The 17,751-nt window shown below is 36.8% G+C and overlaps 1 protein-coding gene across 2 annotated transcripts in view; it reads right to left on the bottom strand.

The window, feature by feature from the left end:
• Positions 1 to 425: 425 nt before the first annotated feature.
• TDRD3 (tudor domain containing 3) overlaps positions 426 to 17,751 on the bottom strand; it is a 99,222-nt gene continuing 81,896 nt past the window's right edge. For both annotated transcript variants that reach the window (XM_061995377.1, XM_061995388.1), the window contains 2 exons: positions 5,904 to 6,039; positions 426 to 669 (listed from right to left, as the gene is read on the bottom strand). In XM_061995377.1, the coding sequence (XP_061851361.1) occupies positions 5,920 to 6,039 (120 nt within the window). In that variant the 3' untranslated portion in view covers positions 426 to 669; positions 5,904 to 5,919. The remainder of the gene's footprint in view (positions 670 to 5,903; positions 6,040 to 17,751) is intronic.

Here is a 17,751-nt window from a genome sequence, read left to right as displayed (position 1 = left end):
GTAATATAAATATTCCTAAAAAGAAAATATTTACCTAAAATCATTTAGAAAATTGCTTTCAAACAGATGACTTTTTTTTCCACTCCCCTTACAATCTTTCAGTCACAGCATTATGAAAAACATAATAGGCAAATTTGTAATTTGGCCTTCAGCAACTTTGGAAAAGACAGAAAACACAGGCAAAATCTATTCAGAATTTCACTGTACAATAATTAGTTGAAAATTGTTAATGTATTTTTCAATGCTAGCCTAAAACCTAATCTAAAGGCCCAATGCTGTCTGCTTTTGAGAAAACAGAAGTTTTACTTTACTAGAAACAATATTAGCATCAAAACCAACTCAAAATTAATAGAAATCATGTTACATTAGTATTATGTTAACTAACAATGGAGGCTCAGTAAAAAGAATACAAGGCAAAGACTAGAATAGTGCACTGTGGTTTTATTGATGGCAGCAATGACAATTTGCCTCTTTTATATGTAAAAAGTATTCAGTTTCATATAACTAAGAACTTTAAAAAAGTCTCTTATGGTGTCAGGTCCAAATTCCTTCTGCTCACATGAGCTTTCTTTGTTCCATTCTGCTGCTTAGAAAAAGCCAGAATTTCTTCTAGAAGTCTTCAGCAAGTTGGAGCTGCCAGTAAATTTCATCCCCTCTCTGAGAAGGTATCTAAATGAAAAAAATAAAGTACAATAGATAAGCAAAAAAAGAAATCTCTGCTTTTTGTGAAACATACACTTTACTGCTATTTCATTTTCTTCCTCCAAACGAGTGGATATCTGCTTCTCCGTACTTACAAGAGATACAAGCCTTCAAAAGAATAAATCAGAAGGTTGCACTTCAATGCAATAAATATAATTGGTATAATACAAGGAAGGAACATTTTCTGGCAACATCTTCTCACAAAAATGCAATTTCTCTATTGGTAAGGACTTCAATACAGATTTTGTAGCAAGTGTGACAAGGCGTAGATTAATTCTGTCATGGAACAAAGGAAGACTCAAGAAATAGATAATGAACAAGCACTCATAGGTTCACACTCACAGGTTCTTTCAAGTTCCTCCAAAAGCTATGATCCTTCAAAACACTCATTTCTGATTATTTCTTCCTCTTCTTTTTCAGACTAACGTGACATTCTCAACAGAAAGCGTAAACTCAGAATGTACTTTCATTACTGTTAGATTCTAATTCTTATATCTTGATTCTCTAGGAGTCTTACCTTATTTTACAGATCTGTTAAAACTGATATCTGATCACACCCTAAACAATCTAGAGTGGGTTCAAAGACTCTCAGGGCAGTGCACTGATAGAATTCTGAGTTAGTATTTTCTGCCTCACACAGATATTAATTGATAAATGATCATTTCCAGTTCAAGTGCAATCACAGTGAGGTACTGACTACCCCACACTTCTGTTACTTCCTCTTAACATGACTTCTCTGTCCTCGTAATAAACACCAAGCCAAGGCGTTTATTACAAGTGTGCAACAATTGTTCTTAATACCTGAAGCGTAGAACAGTGGGGTAAGAAGCTCTTCAGAGGGATGGAATCACAGAATTACAGAATGGTAGGGGTTGGAAGGGAACTCTAGAGATCATCTAGTCCAACCCCCCTGTGGAAGTAGGTTCACTTAGATCAGGTCGCATAGGAACATGTCCAGGTGGGTCTTGAAGACCTCCAAGGAAGGAGACTCCACAACCCCCCTGGGCAGCCTGTTCCACTGCTCCCTCACCCTCACAGTGAAATAGTTTTTTCTTATGTTTAAGTGGAACTTTTTGTGTTCCAGCTTCATCCCATTACCCCTTGTCCTGTTGCTAGCTACTATAGAAAAAGAGGATGTCCCAACCTCCTTACACCCACCCTTTAGATATTTATAAATGTTAATAAGATCCCCCCTCAGTTTGTGTTGGAAGGGATCTTTAAAAGTCATCTAGTCCAAACCCCCTGCAACAAGCAGGGATGTCTTCAATCCAGGTTGCCGAGAGCCTCATGCAACCTGACCTTCAATGTTTCCTGGGACTGGGCATCCATCACCTCTCTGGGAAATCTGTTTCAGTGTTTAGCCACTCTCATCATAAAAAAAAATGTGCTCCTTTTATCTAGCCTGAATCTGTCCTCTTTTAGTTTATAACCATTACCCTACCACTATCCTATCTCAACATTCCATTGTTAAAAAGCAACTCAGGATTTTAAAAACATAAACCTCTTCACACTCAACAACCCACTACACCATAGATATAGATTACAAACTGATATTTTCTATGCTAATTCCAGATTAGCAAGGTCAACTCAACATCTAAATGAGTATTCTGTAAACTAATCCAAGAAGCAGCATCTCTTCATTTCTACGTTCTTGTACTGGTACTAATTGTTGTGGTTTAGGCCCATCAGGGAACAAAGGCCACGATTAGCCTCGAGTACCGAAGAGGCTGAGGATTGCTCGAGGGCAGGGAGGGCTTAATTGCCGCTTAAGGTTCAGGACAAAACAGACCAGGCTACTCGGTTTTGGGGAAGAAAACAGAAAATAATTTAATGCAAAAGCAACCAAAACATAACCAAAATGAAACAACCCAGAGTAATACATCAATGGAGAGTCCAACCAGCCTTTTTAAGAACACCTTCTTGCCACCCCTCCCCTCTTCCCGGGTTCAGAGCCCTGATCCCGGTGTTTTTACCTTGCCCCCCCCGAACGGTTCGGGGGGGCAGGCAGTGGGGGGTTCAGTCAGTCGGTTTCCGAGAGCTTCTGCCGTTTGTCCCTCCTCAGGACGGGTGAACTCCACACCAGTCCTCCCTGCAAGTCCGTGGGGTAACTCACAAGCATGGCAGACTTGCACGGGCTGCTCCGATGCCCACTTATTCCAAAGGCTGCAGCTCCTCTCTGCCTCTCGTGTGGGGCTGCTCTGTGGCACACAGGCTCTCCAACACGGCCTGGGCCATGGCCATCTCCCCACACAGTCCCTCTCCCGTCCGGGCTCACCCACACGGAGCTGTTGGTGGCTCTCAGTCTTGCCACGAATCTCCATAGGTTTCAGGGGCACAGCTTGTATTCTCGCCACGGCTTGCAGAAGGGTCTCCGGTCTACTGCTTCTCGTTCCTTCCTCCCTCTCTGGCTGAAGGGTCCGCGTGGTGGCCTCCATCTTGTATCACTCTCCACCTCCCGACTCGCATTTCAAATTCCCGTCCCCTAAATAGTGATCGCAGAGGCGCCAGATTGGCCCAGCCGGGCCGGAGGTGGGTCTGAACCTAGGAGCCAGGGGAGGGTCTTCACTGCAACCCGCTCCCCCTGTTACCAAGCCAAAAGCTGCTCCTGGCTAAACCAGGACACTAATAAGTTCTCCTTGTCAAGTGATGCAATGTTATACGAGCAGGCCTAGAAGCTTTTGGGTCAGAGGTGTGTCTACTGTATGGACCTAATGTTTCATCTCTGATACATCTCTATCACAGGCAAACTTCACTTTTAGAATCATTAAAGTTGCCTTTGAAAACAAGGCGCTTTGGCATCTTTAATGTTAAATACTATAAGATTAAATTCTACAGAATGTATTAATTTATAATTATCAGCAAGGGATCTCCATCTCTTTACAAGAAAAAATATTAAGTTACTTTATATATCAAAGAGGTATTCCCTCTCAGTTCCTTCTAGGAAGTCATATTGGATACTCCTGAACTTTTATATGTCAAGACATTAAAGCTACACTGATGTACAAGTCTGGGTAAGCCTGGGTAAGCTGAAAGCAATTTAGAAAAGGACTCTGCTTTATCTTCTACCTACATTTAAAAGAAGGATGTATCTGGAAGTTTTGTCAATAGAAGATGGACATTTTATAGCAAAGTAAGTAGGTGCTGAAAAATTATCTTCAGCTTCATGACATTTTCTAAAATACATCTTGATTTTCTTCTTCCTGGATCAGATGAGTCCATCGTTACTTGTTGGTAAATGCTTTTAGGTTTATTTAACTGACACTTATTAACCACCTAAAGCTAATCTTTTTTATTTAGAGATGTCAGAGAAAACAAAGGGCTGTAACTATATTTTTTATAGTAGATACGTTTTGATGCCGAGCCTGCTGTCCATTTAAATCACAATCCTATTAGAATCTTCAAAGTAAGGTATAAGAAAATCTGCAAGGAAGAACTACTTGTGCCTTACAAAAGGCCGTTCCCTACTTGCCAACAACTCATTTGCTCTTCTTGACATACAGTAGTTACTATCACTATCTCTGGATGTCTGTTTTTCCCCCCTCTCCCAGCTGACCAAAGCTAAATACAGTTTTACATATTTATACTGTAAAATTAAAGATACGCCAAGAATATTATCTAAAGGCAGAAAAAAACCCTCCCTGGTTTTGACTGCTGCCTGCACTGAGCACATTTCATTTGACTGATCATACTGATACTCCTCTGAGCCAACTGAGCTGGTTAAGAACTCAGCTCAGTGCCTACACCAGAACTATTCCTGCATAAATTATCTCACAGCATGTTTATTGATAGTGATTGATACACTCACTTGAAATAGGAAATCAAATTATATGAGCAATAATAGAATAACTATCACTTTGGCATAAGTCAGGAATAAATTTTGTTCTTAAATTGGCAGTACTCCCCCAAATGAAAAAGGTATTTTAGCATAGAATCAAAAAACTTAAAATCATGCATTACGGCATGCCAAAAATAGCAAAAGCAGATATCAGTGGCATCTATTAGGTCAACTGGATGTAGAAGGCCGAGCAAGGACAGCTAGACTAAGTCAGCAAGGAACTAGACTAAGTAAAAGATTGGTAAAACTAAGCTGACTAGCAGGAGGGAGAATAAAAAACAAAGACATTGCATACTTTTAACCACCACTTGAAAATTAAGGATTTCGAAGATGCACAAGTAAAATGGGAAGTAGTATTGCACAGCTGACTTGTTTAGTAAATGTGGCTGTCCTCCTTAGGCTTCTGAATGTGTATATGAGATTTTCTGAGGATGATACATAATCCATTAATTTGTCCTCATTAATAAAGTACAGGTGTTAAGTATATCCTCAACATTCAGAATATGGTAAATATTCTTAGGCCTTGTACCTCCTCATTCAATGGTGAGCTCATAGGTTTTAGTGTCGCAAATTCTGCTTCTCATACTAACCAAAATGAAAGAATATTTATTCACAGAAATGGCTTGTAAGAAGTAGAACATGAGACCTTGGTTAGGGACAGACAGTAGGGATTGAAGCCACTTATTTCTGAGAAGCTGGTCCAACATAAGTGAATAGAAGGCGATTGCTCTCAGATGAAAAATTATCATGTAAAAGCTTGCTCAGATGACATGAGTGCTCACATAAAATAAAGTTACAAAGCTATTCTTACTGCTTTCTCTTCCTTCCATGGGTATATGAAGTCCCTACAGCCACAAAATCCATTTATGATAGAACTATATCCCTAAAAAGGGATAATTCTACAAATTTATCCATAAAAAGGATATCCCTAAAACAATTTAGAAGAAATATGCCAAATCTATCTTCCACGTAGGTGACTGCAACAAGTGGTTTCTAAACTAAGAAGGCACAACCATAAAATTTGCACTTAAATAAGAATCTGATACAATACCAATAGCTCTTCGTAGGTGTAGTAATCATTGCCCTTTGCTTCTCATACATGTGCTGTTGCTTAATACTTTTTTTTTAACAAGAAACAAGGTTTTTCTAGGCATGAAGTTGTATATTTGCTTGTAAAATGCTGATTATGGTAATTTATTTGTCCAAAACATTCACCTGCAACTCAATACTGAGAGTTCTTACACAACTAACTACTGCCAATTTCTCTCATGAGGTTCACAAAGACTGAAGAACTCCAAAGGACAAAACAATCCAAGATTACTTTTATTGAAATCTAAAACTATAAATATCACTAAAATATACTTACTTTTATTTTTTATTAATCAGTTCCTAGCTCTTGGGGGTTGATAAAACTGCTGAGTAGGTCGTGTGGACCGTCTTGGCTGACCATCACCTCCTCTGCGGAATTCTAGAGTTTGCTCATATGTTTCTTCCTCCTCCTCCTGCAGGTAAATAGCATTGGTTTCAATGGAAGAGTAGGAAAACTCATTATACATGAGTAGGTATATACACACATACATACAACACATATACATGTATGAACGAACTCATGCACACATAGCAACTGCTGCTTTTGTGCTGATGACCACTTAACAAACAAAGTGAGACAATGGGAGTGGGTTTTTCAAACCTAGGAAAGCTAATAAAATGGAGAATCTCAACACTCAGTCCCCAGGACAGCAGCAGAAATTATTTAATATTTGCAGAAAAAAAGATTATATATTGCAGCAAAACTATTTTTCAAGAGTAATGGAGTCAACAAACTCAAGAAGTAGGATAACCTCAATAACCTGCCAAAGCAAGAGAAATATCAGCTTCTGGAAGTTTAGGGATGTGTGTGGAATTAAAGAATTAGGAAATGAAAAGGCAAGGAGCAGTATCTGGCAATACACATCCTAGAAACACAGATCTGAAACTGTGATTCAGTAATAATGAAAAAAAGCTTCCAAGTATAGTGGACAGCCATTTAGATAGGTATATGTTGCAATAATAAGTAAAACCTCTGAATAACAAAAGTAGAGGTAATTACATATTTGCAATATTACATTCCCTCCTAGGCATCTCAATATCAGAAAGATGTTGACAAAATATGTGAAATTCAGAGGGAAAAAAAACACTCAACAACAGAAAAAATAATCAAGAGACTTGAGAATGTTTTACAGAGGAAGATAGGTATACATTTGCTTTGGTTAAGAACTACCTAAAGTAAAAACATTCACTTGATGAAATAGTTGGAAGTGGTACACAGAGAAGAATTTTGAGAGCAGTTGGTAATAAAGAGAAACTGAAAAATTTGTAAGCTGAAAAAAAAGTTTCTAAACACAAGTTGACTGTCAAATGGTGTCTCTGGGAAACGGTTATAATGTCATTAATATTCTAACATCATACTGTAGCAGACACCACATCCAGAACATGCTGTAAGAAATTCACTTTTGAGAAAGAGTACTGGGTATACAACTTTTAATTCCCTTTCATTCATAATATAGTATCACACAGGAACACAAACCAAGAACATTGAATGATTCATTAAAAGTTCATCAACAATTCCAACACCCAGGAACTGTCTCAGAGTGCAGCATGCATGTAGCAAACAGTAAGCAAGCCACAGCCGCAAAGTATTTCACTATAAGAGACAGAAAGGAAAATCTACAGTTTAAGTTTCCTTCTGTTGTGCAAACCAGATCCTACTCAAGAAACATCTCTTTCTGAATCAAGCTTGACTACAAATAAACATGCATTTTTAAAATTAGTCACAGAAAACCACATTCCTCATGGTAAGGTCTCCTATTTACAGGGCACACTGTAGTCATAGCCATATTTCCAGAACAGATTAAGGCCTACTATAGAAAGCCTGCAATAACACAGCTGAAAACAGTGTAATTGATTCATTTCTTTTAGTTTCACTGAAGCTGAAGGCTGAGAACCATGGAATTCTGCCGTAAAACTTACTTTTCTCAGTGTATCTCTTCTACTGCTTGTAGCACTGTATAAAGAGGCTGAGGCACTGATTACCCGAAAGAAAAACAACACATAGAGAAGCAGAGGTCTAACAACAACAACAAAAAAATCACACTTTGCAATACTATTAGCCCTAGTATAAACCCTCAATTTAGTGTGAGGTCACCTCCCATCACTGATAATGCAAGTTGTCCTACCTCTAAAATGTTAAAAGGTAAAATAGATGCCCGAAATGCTCTAAATATCTTTAGCTCTTTGAGTATAATTCAAGAAACCTAAATAGATGAAAACAGGTATGTATTATTTGCCAAAAGAATAAAGAAAGATGCAAGTTTACTTAAAATCCTTGGCTCACTCCTCAAGAATAAACAAATATAAGGACTCACTCCTCAAGAATAAATTAGTGAATTTGCATGTGCTAGCTATTTTTATTTCTCAAAAATTAGAAAACTATATCTCATATATGCAGGACTGAAAATTCAGCAATGCATACTGTTGTTTTAAAGAGACTGTACCTAATTAGAGATCAATCTTTTCTTTGGTAGTCCTTACTCAAAAAGATAAAAAAAAACCACTTTAGTGCATTGTATCTCACCTGTAAACAGTCAACCTCTTTTTGAGGATAAATGTATCAGAGTAAATCTCTAGACCAGCAAAGTCTTCAGCAGATCTCAAAGTTAATGTTGCTGATCCTTTGAATACCATAAAAACAAATTGAAACTAAAATTCATCTTGCACATTTCTGTTTAAGTGTTGTTGTTGTCACACAGCAGGAAAAGCTTCAGATGCTTGCATTACAATTCAAATACATTTTACAACAGGCATGAGGGAAATGTGAAATCATATTTACTTTCTTGAGATTCCACGTCAAATCAAAGCAAGCAATGCAGCAAATTATCAAAATAAATGAGAACACCTTTCAGCTCTTCCCTCATTCCTCCCTACACAGTGTCTCCCCACATAGTTACCAATCACCTTGCTGATGATCCTTGCATTTCCTCCATTTCTTCCTCACTGATACTCAATCCACCACTGCTGATCTTGAAAGATCTTTTCTACTGCTGTTTTATTTCCACTTAAGGATTTTTTTCTGAGTTCATCTTTATCCCAACTTCCTTTAAAATGTCTTCTCCCAGTGCTCAGAACTGCCATCCTTGTTCTGGAACAGTTTTTACCCTTCTTAGGCAAAGCTTAGTATCTTTCATCTTCACTTTTCTATTCTTCAACCTAAAACCTTTAGCTGTCTACATTTCTTCCATTATAACTCTGCAGCCAATTAGGTCACAAATCTTGCCACTGCCTCACTTTTTCCAATCAATCTTGCTGCTTGCTTTCATTTTATCAGTTGCTTGTCACTCATTCTAAATGATTCCATTTCCTACTTCCTTATCTATGTAAGATCTAGATTCTATTTTATAACGCAAAAGGTGGCCACAGATCTCTCTTGGATCATTTTTTTTCTCCTTTTCTTACTTGTAAAGGTTTCATATTAGTTCAAAAACTTTACCTCCATCCTTCAGCTTATTATCCAATATTTATCTAACATTCCAGGACCCAGGACAGTTCTCTAGTGCTTGCAGAATGGCTACTTCAGGGCTATGTACTCGGAGATTGAACAATACCACTAAGCACAACTGCAAAGATAGTAAAAACTGGCAGATCCATAAGAAAAAGCAAGGAAAGCTTTGCAATGCAAACAATGAAATGCACTGAGAAATTACAGTAACAGGTTAGAACGACATGAGAGGGCAGAGGATGTCTACATAGTTTAGCTATTTAAAAACAGATGGCCAACAAGGAAGTATAAGTTACTGGAAATTTGAGTTTCTAGTAAAAATTTTGCCACAAAAATCTGCTGTTACTTTTGATACTGTTGTTCCATAAGACAGACAAGAACTAAATAACTGTAAAATGGGAATATACAAACACTTAGTGCTTTTGAAATGCTTTTTGTACCATCACCATACTCTACTAGCTAAGCTTATTAAACCAGCAGGTAACTTCAGTCTAATCAAGTGACTACCAGCATGCTTCTATACTTAAAAAAAGTCAACGTATTTCATCACTAAAGAATGAAGTTACAAACCCAGCATTTAAAATACTTTAATTCCATCTTAAATTAACAATATTAGAGCAGAGTAAATTTGTATTTCATTAAAAGCTTTCTCATTGAATTTAAATTGCCAGACTTCTTCCAACACATTCAAAAGAACTGCCTGGAAATCTTTTTTTTTTTTAAATAAAAACAAATAAACCAAAAGAGTCCTTGAAATGAATACTTACTATATAGGAGGAGGGTAGTAAGGAGTCAGACATAAGTTACACATTACACAAAAACATTGCTGAATGTTCTGCTTACATAGATTTAGGATGTAGCCGCAAGTGACAGCTGAGCACCTCCAACACTTCAAATTTCAAAATTACCTACTATCAAAAGGTATGAAAATTCCAAGTAAAAGAGAAATTTACCACTAATGTGGATTTTTCAAGGATCTTAACCAAATACTGCTTTTGTGACAGGGACATTTTTGCTCTTTTTCAACATATTTGCTCTCGATAAATTTTTTTACAAGCTATGTTTGTTGCTTAAAATCTCAGTTCCTCTCACTGAGTAATCTTCTCCCAGACTGGTATCTCTGTGAGCCTGCAGATGCTCACAATTTCTTTTCACAGTGCACAACATATCTATATTAGAACGGGCCAAAGGCCATACAGATTTCCAAGTTAAATTATGAGTGCGAAGGAAAAGTTGGATTCAACTAGACCTGCAAAGCGCTGATCCCTCATTGCTGTCAGATAATTAATATAAACTCTTAGCCATACTAATGGGCCTTTGAAGGAGTCAGGGTAGCATTACATTTTTAGAAAAATGTACTTTCAGTAACCTCAAACATATCATGGAAGACACTGTAGTAATATATTACAGATGACTAAAAGTCCATAAAATTAATTGTAAAAATATCAAAAATGTTACTTCAAAAATATCAAAATGTAGTTAATCACATAAGGGTTTAAAAAAAAAAAAAACAAACCCAAACCAAAAACCAAAAAACCTTTTAATATACAGTTTTGAATGTTCACAAACAAAATTCTGCTATTTAACTCTTGCCTGGATGTTTTGAACTGTATCAGCACACTAAAATGAAATATTTCATAATTAAAGAAAATAATTAATGAGCTGATCCTCTTAAATTTACAACCTAAATCTAACATGTGGGTTCTGGTGTCACAGACAGTTCTACTAATGTAAGTTCTTCTCCTCTGCACCTTTCATTACTCTTCTTCCCAATTTCCCTTTCCCTTTCTTGCTCAGATGTCCAGTCACATCCTTTAACTACTGCAGGTTCAAAAGGCAGAACAGTCAGGATTAAAGAGGAAGGACTGCTTCCTTCTGTACACTGATATCTGGTCATCATCTCAGTCCAGGAAATCATACCCCTAAGATACTAAAATTCTTTTCCATGACAATCATCTCACACAATGTGCAATTATCCCACCCTTATTCAAATGTTATGTGTGTGTGAAACAGATTTTGATACTGGAAGCAAGAAACAACAACAGTATTACTGAGGAGGAAAATGACTTATGAACTGAAGCAGAACTTTTATCTTCTTCTCAGAGTGTGCGCACTTGTGTGCATGTCAGAGCAGTCCCTAAACTACTACTTAAACACAAACAGTTAAAACAATGTAGTCACAACTTCATTTTGAAGTTAGCTCCCACTATCATCCGTGTCCTTCTAACACAAGATCATTTCTACAGCATAGAGTTCACTGGTTCTATGTTTTATGGTTTTACTTCTCTTGATAAACATGATCTGCTATTTTTTATAACTTAAACAGAATGACAGATTTTAAAATAACTGCAATTGTAAGCAAATTTAGAAGTTAAAACAGATTGTCCAGGTTTCTAATTAACTTACACTGAAGACCAAAACCATTAACTTCCAATAAAATCTGTAACTTTATATGGCACTAGTGAAAATATAGTGAGAGAAGGGCAAAGACAATTTAAAAATAAGTAATGTGGTATTTCTTCATACTTGAATTACAAATGAAAGGGAAAAATTCACCAGAAATATGAAAGGCCATATCCATTTTCTAACTCACAAAACAAGAATGATGACATTCAAGCTGCATTCTTTCTTTCATCTCTCCCCACTGTCTCTATCTCTCTTGTTCTCCATTTACATATTTCTATATTACCTCAGGAAAAGATACCTGAATATGAAGAGCTAAAACAAGCACTTTATCTTCTGTTTTGTATGAGCAAACTTTTGATATATAGACTATTCTTAGAACAGCATATAGAAAACCTATGGAACACCATGAGCACATTTTTAAATTGTTAAAAAAATGCAAAACAAAAATCCCCAAAATATTAAGAAAATGTTTACTCAGGCTTTGTAATTTTTTTTCTTCTCACATTGAGAAAGTATTAACAGTATTGGCTTCTGGATACAACCATGAAGCTGGTAAATTACAGGATATTTAATCGACAGGATTAATGAGGATCTACTGTAGTGCATGGAAACAGATGCATTGTTTTAAAACAACGACAACAAACAAAACAGGAAGAAAATGAAAGGAATACATACATTAGAAAAGTCTGACCCTGTTGTCTAAATGGATTTTTTTAAAAGCAATCCTGAGCTCTTAAGAATCTGTAAGAGCTGCTAAAAAATAAGAGATTTTTATTTTCAAGTGAATTTCATACAGATTTTTTGAGTCAATTTAAAATTTCTTTAAATAGTACATGCCTGAGGAAATTTGACCACTTCCACTGAGGAAACTGAACTACATCAGGAGTAGGACTACATAGGACTTCAAAGATCTTTCTTATCAACTGCATTGATATACTGGCATTATTTTCTGTCTGTAAAGGACAAGCAGGATAGACAACTGTAAAGGATTTATTGAGTATATACGTTCTTCTACTTGAAAATCGTGAGCGTGTAAGCATCAAGCTACATATATAAGCATTGGATAATTAGTACAGATGACAAATGTGTATACAGTATGTGTACAGTACTCCATCTATAACTCCAATTTGATTTCTACATCAAAACTATCAATAGCTTTGCTGAAGCTTTTAGCTTTAGCTTCACTGTAGTAAAATACACTACACAATATAAGACAGTGGCGATCAAAATATCAATGTTAAATGTATTACAGGAACTACAGAGAGATTTGTAACATAACCTTAACCATTCTTAAAGAGATACAATTCACTTGCTGTATGGTACTGTATGATTTATTAAAAACTTCCTGAGACTTTGAACTGGAGCTACAAAACTATTGTTTACTGCCCTTCTACATGCAGACAGAATAACTCCGATACATTCATATAACATTTTAACCTACTACACTAGTGTCACCTTTTTCTCATACTATTTTTCAAGTTGTATCAACTTTTGGTGTGCTACACGAGTAAAACCCTACATTCTAATTTCAAACTCTGTACAAAGACTTTCACGCAACAGTGAAATTCAGTTCATGGTTTCCTTAACGTAGGAGTAGTCAAATTCAAAACTATTGTCAATTCATTAAAATAAACTTGCAGTAATGTCATTTAAAAAAAACAAAAAACAAAGCAACCATAACATACACAAACCATTTGCTTCCCTTATTTACACTTAGAAAACTGAACTGATCCTTATGAGGGTATGTCTTTGCCTCCCCTAAACACACACAGGCCACAAGTAAATAGGTTCCTAACTATGGTACATAAGACTAGGTGGCATGGAGTTACATCATAACACGTTTCTTTGTTTTCAAAACAGAAATTTCAGGATGATTCTTCCCTGTGCAGTCTTTTCTGTAGCATCAGAAATAAATTAATGATAATAAATGTTTTCTTCTTTCAACAACCAAATATCAGAAGTCAAGTGATTTTATTTTTGCTTGGCCAGTTTTTGTAAAATTGCAAAGCGTTCTTCAGGGCCAGAAATTTAACAACTAAAGCCTTACGACACATTCATTTAAGACACTAAAATTGGATACATGGGATTAACTTTTTTAATTAGACTGATCTCATTTTTCCTCTGATGAAAACAGTTGTTACAAAAGCAGACGAGTTTCAAACACAGCTATTTTTTAAATTATTCTGTTAAGACAATATACATCTTGAGTTCTGAGTACGGTAACAGAGTTAAGAGAGCAAGTCTCAGAAAATACATAGATTCTACAGGAAAAATAAAAGATAAAAAAAATGAAGAAATGGAAAACAGATGGACAAGGAAAAAATTACATACCTAATGATACCCATAAATCAACACAACAGTTAACTTGGAATCAAGACATTTCTTTGTACTTCATTGTTTTACTTCCAATTCTGACAAATAAAGCATTTATTTGTTTTCAAAGTAGGCTACATTCAATTTCCATAAAACTAGGATAATGTAAGCCTAGGGCATGATTATCCTTCAGACATTTTGTTAATCGCTTCCCCTTATGGGTATTGCACAGGTTATTTATACTTGCAGTCATTCCCTGTAGCACATACAAATATAAATGCGCAACTCATGTGAGGTTTGTGCTTGAAACAAACATACTTTCCTACAAGTTGTCCCTGTTCTAAACACAGAAAAAATAATAAACTTTAAAAGGCCCTTAAAAATACATTCATAAGTCACAACAAATCCTTTCTAGTAGTAAAAGCTTCTTCACACTGAGTAGTATCAAAGTATAAATATTTAAAGGTTTATGTCCAGTAATTTCTTAAAGAAAAGTAGATACACTGAAGTGAGATCTGCTAAACAAGTAAAATGCAGTCAGCAGACACCTCGAGTTTTCTCAAATCAGCAAGAAGAAAGTGGAAATGTTTTCAACAAAGCACAACTTCATCAACATTAAATCAGTAACAAGAAATACTGTAAGGAGTTACATGTCATAGGGAATAATGTTACTATAGCAAGTAACTGTGCTGGTTTTCAGAAGAGCAGCAAATCAAGGGTCATCTTCATCCCTCCTCTAACATACAACTGTCAGGCCTTCCTTCTCCCTCACATTTGTGGTTGTTGGTTTCAAATAGGTAAAATTAAGCATTCATCCAGTTTTTCAAAACTTCATTCAAAAGTTTAATGAAGCTCTCTGGAAAGATCTAGTTTACTCTGGTCACAGAGACAGTCCTAAGCATACAGTGAAAAAGAATACTTGCATGGACTTGGGGAGGTGGGTGTCAAGTCTATCCTCCCAACTTACAAGTGGCAGGGCACATGGAAATGGTCTCAACTTGTATCAGGTGAGGTTTACATACGATATTTAAAAAAAAAAAAAAAACATCTTCATCAAAAGGCTTGTTAAGTGTTGGAAGCAGTGGCACAGGCTGCCCAGAGGGCTTGTGGAGTCTCCTTCCTTGCAGGTCTTCAAGATCCACCTGGACATGTTCCTATACGACCTGATCTAGGTGACTCTGCTTCTGCAGGGAGGTTGGACTAGATGATCTCTAAAGGTCCCTTCTAACCCCTACCATTCTATGATTCCCAGGGAAGTGGCAGAGTCATCATCCCTGGAGCTATTTAAAGAGACATGTAGATGTGGTGCTTGGGGACATGGTTTAGTGACAGCAGTGCTTGGGTAACAGTTGGATGTGATTCTCTAAAAGGTCTTCTCTAATCAAAACAATTCTATGATTCTAAAGCTCTAAAACCTAATCTTCAGAAATTTTTTTATGTCTACACATAATTAGTCAATAAGTTAGGCATAACATTAAAAAAAGACAGCTTTTCCATTTGTAAGAAAAGTAAGAGTACTACCCAATAACTCTTACACACACCATTTTACTCACATTTCCAATACTTGCCTTCCCTCCTTGGCATGGAGGGAAGTCCTTCTCCAAGGTCAAAAGATCAATAGCAGCTCCCTCCTTTCACAGGCCTGGAACCTGTGGAAGATTCAACTCTCTCCCTGGGGACCTAACTAGACAGTAATGATGAAACTCTATGACTTACGGTGCAAATTCCAAAGGCTGGGCCTCTCAGCACTTAGTAGTGAGGATTCCTATGTAACCCAACAAGTGTCAAACATCGAAAGGAGACTGATTACATGCACAAGGAAAAGGAGACTAGAATAGGCTAGGAAGGAAAGAAAGTAAGAAGAGAAGCCCCGTCAAGCCTGCATCCAATATCTTCTAAAATTTTTTCTTTCAGTCCTGGCACTTGAGAAGGTTCATCATCATTGTCCTGGAGAGAAACAAAGGTTACTGCAATAGCTAAACACTGATGTTTTTATTTTCTCCTCTATGCCATTTCACATACAGTTTAAGTCCTGTATGAGTAAAGAGAATTTAGGGAAAGAATGAAAACGCCCAGAAGTCCAGAAAACAGATCAACACCGGGAATGAAGAAAACAGGATACTAAGACATAACTACACAAACCTTTACAGTAAAGTTTTTCATATCTACTGACACTACAAGAAGTATTCAAGATTCTCATTAGGTCAGAATTAACATTTCCAGATATTAACAAAAATACTAAGCGAGTATAGGCTAATGAAACAAAAAAAAAAAAAGAAAAAAGACCAATAAATGTGCTTTAGAAGCCTAAGAGAATCTGAAGCAATTTTTCTGTGCAATGAAGTAATCCACTTATATCCTCCTGCATGAGAGCATGTCCTAACATAGAAGGTTCTACAACGTATGTTAGACAAACACAATAAATGCATAAAAAATGGAGGGAAAAAATCCCTCTATACAGTCAATACATATTTATTGCTTTACTGTTAATCAGTTCTTGTTCTCATTAGCAAAACAGTTCTTCCACTTTGGCAAGAGCTCTTCAATACCAAACTTAATTTTTAAAAGGAATATACAACTCATCTCAAAATCTTTCACATTCTACCCCCCTCTCCCCAATAAAATTACAAGAATTAGTCCGTTTCATACTTATGTTTAAAAAAAAGCATCTAGATTAACATAGCAAAGATGATAAGTGTTTCACATAAGGCTGAAGCAAATAACACTTCTCCAAAATTTTGAAAATCTAGCTTGCCTTCTAAAAACTTAACTGGTACATCTAATCTTGTACAAAAGATGTTACACCGAAACCTTTCCTCTTCTGTTTATGCTCTCGAGATATTCTGAGAAAGAAATTTGCAAATCAAGAAAAAGAAGCATGAGTAGAGTCCTCATAGTTACAAACCTCACAGAATTTACTCAAAGAAAGGAAGATAACATAAAAGACAACATAAGCAGAAATAAAAACCCCTCACTCTCTCACTCCACTCCCACACATCCCAAAATCCAACCACCAGCAACAACAAAAAACCCCAAAGGAGCAATTTCAGGTGCTTTAATCACCTTCCAGGGAAAAAGAAAAAAGCTTTTGGTCAACTGGTTCCATAATAGAAGAGTTCTCATTTTCAGTATTACTACTATTAATACTTGCAAGTCAAACAAGGAAAAAAAAAAACGAAACAAAATATAAGCACGGCAGACATTAACAATTCCTGTACAAGGAAACTTCAGGTTATTTAATAACATGTCTATTTAATATGTGCTGTATACATAAGGAGGAGTAAAACCTGGAATGATATACACATATCCCACTACAAAACAAGTTAGTGTGGAGAAGTTATGACAATCTCCATAACAATATCAAGCCAACAGTATTGTCATGGTTTAACATGATGCTGTTTCTGGTAATGGGGAAGGGGCTGTAAAGGTGGCTCCTGTAAGAAGTTGTTTGAAACTCTCCCCAGCTCTGAGCCAGACCCACTACTGGGGCTGAGCCAATTAAATGCCTCCACAATCACTTTTTAAGAAGGAGGGTTCTTCCTGTTTCCTCTTTCTTCTGTCCCTTCTTCTTTTCCGGATGGTGGTGGTGCAAGGAGTGGAAAGAGAGAGAGAGAAGCGCCAATGTAGACTCCAAGGTCAGAGAGGAAAAAAAGGAGGTGGTGTGCTGGAGCAGAGACTCCCCTGCGTTCTACAGACAGGGCTGGTGAAGCTGAGATTTGTTTGCATTTCGTTAAAGACCCCACATCAGGGGCAGTGACTATGGCCAGAGGAGGCCATGTCCAGTGTGAGGGACCCCATATTCACAGAAGTTATAACTGTGGGGAAGAACTCACGACACAGATATTCATTAAGGACTGCGTCCTGTGTCAGCACAAGCTGCAGCTGCTGGGAAGAACCTACACCAGAGAAGTTTGTTAGGGACTGTATCCTGTGGGAGGGACCCTTTATCTGAGCAGGGGAA

The sequence above is a fragment of the Colius striatus genome, chromosome 1 (genome assembly GCF_028858725.1).
Source record: "Colius striatus isolate bColStr4 chromosome 1, bColStr4.1.hap1, whole genome shotgun sequence".
Lineage (NCBI taxonomy): Eukaryota > Metazoa > Chordata > Aves > Coliiformes > Coliidae > Colius > Colius striatus.
The sequence above is the reverse complement of the archived record's forward strand: the minus strand, read 5'-3'. Positions and strand labels throughout refer to the sequence as shown.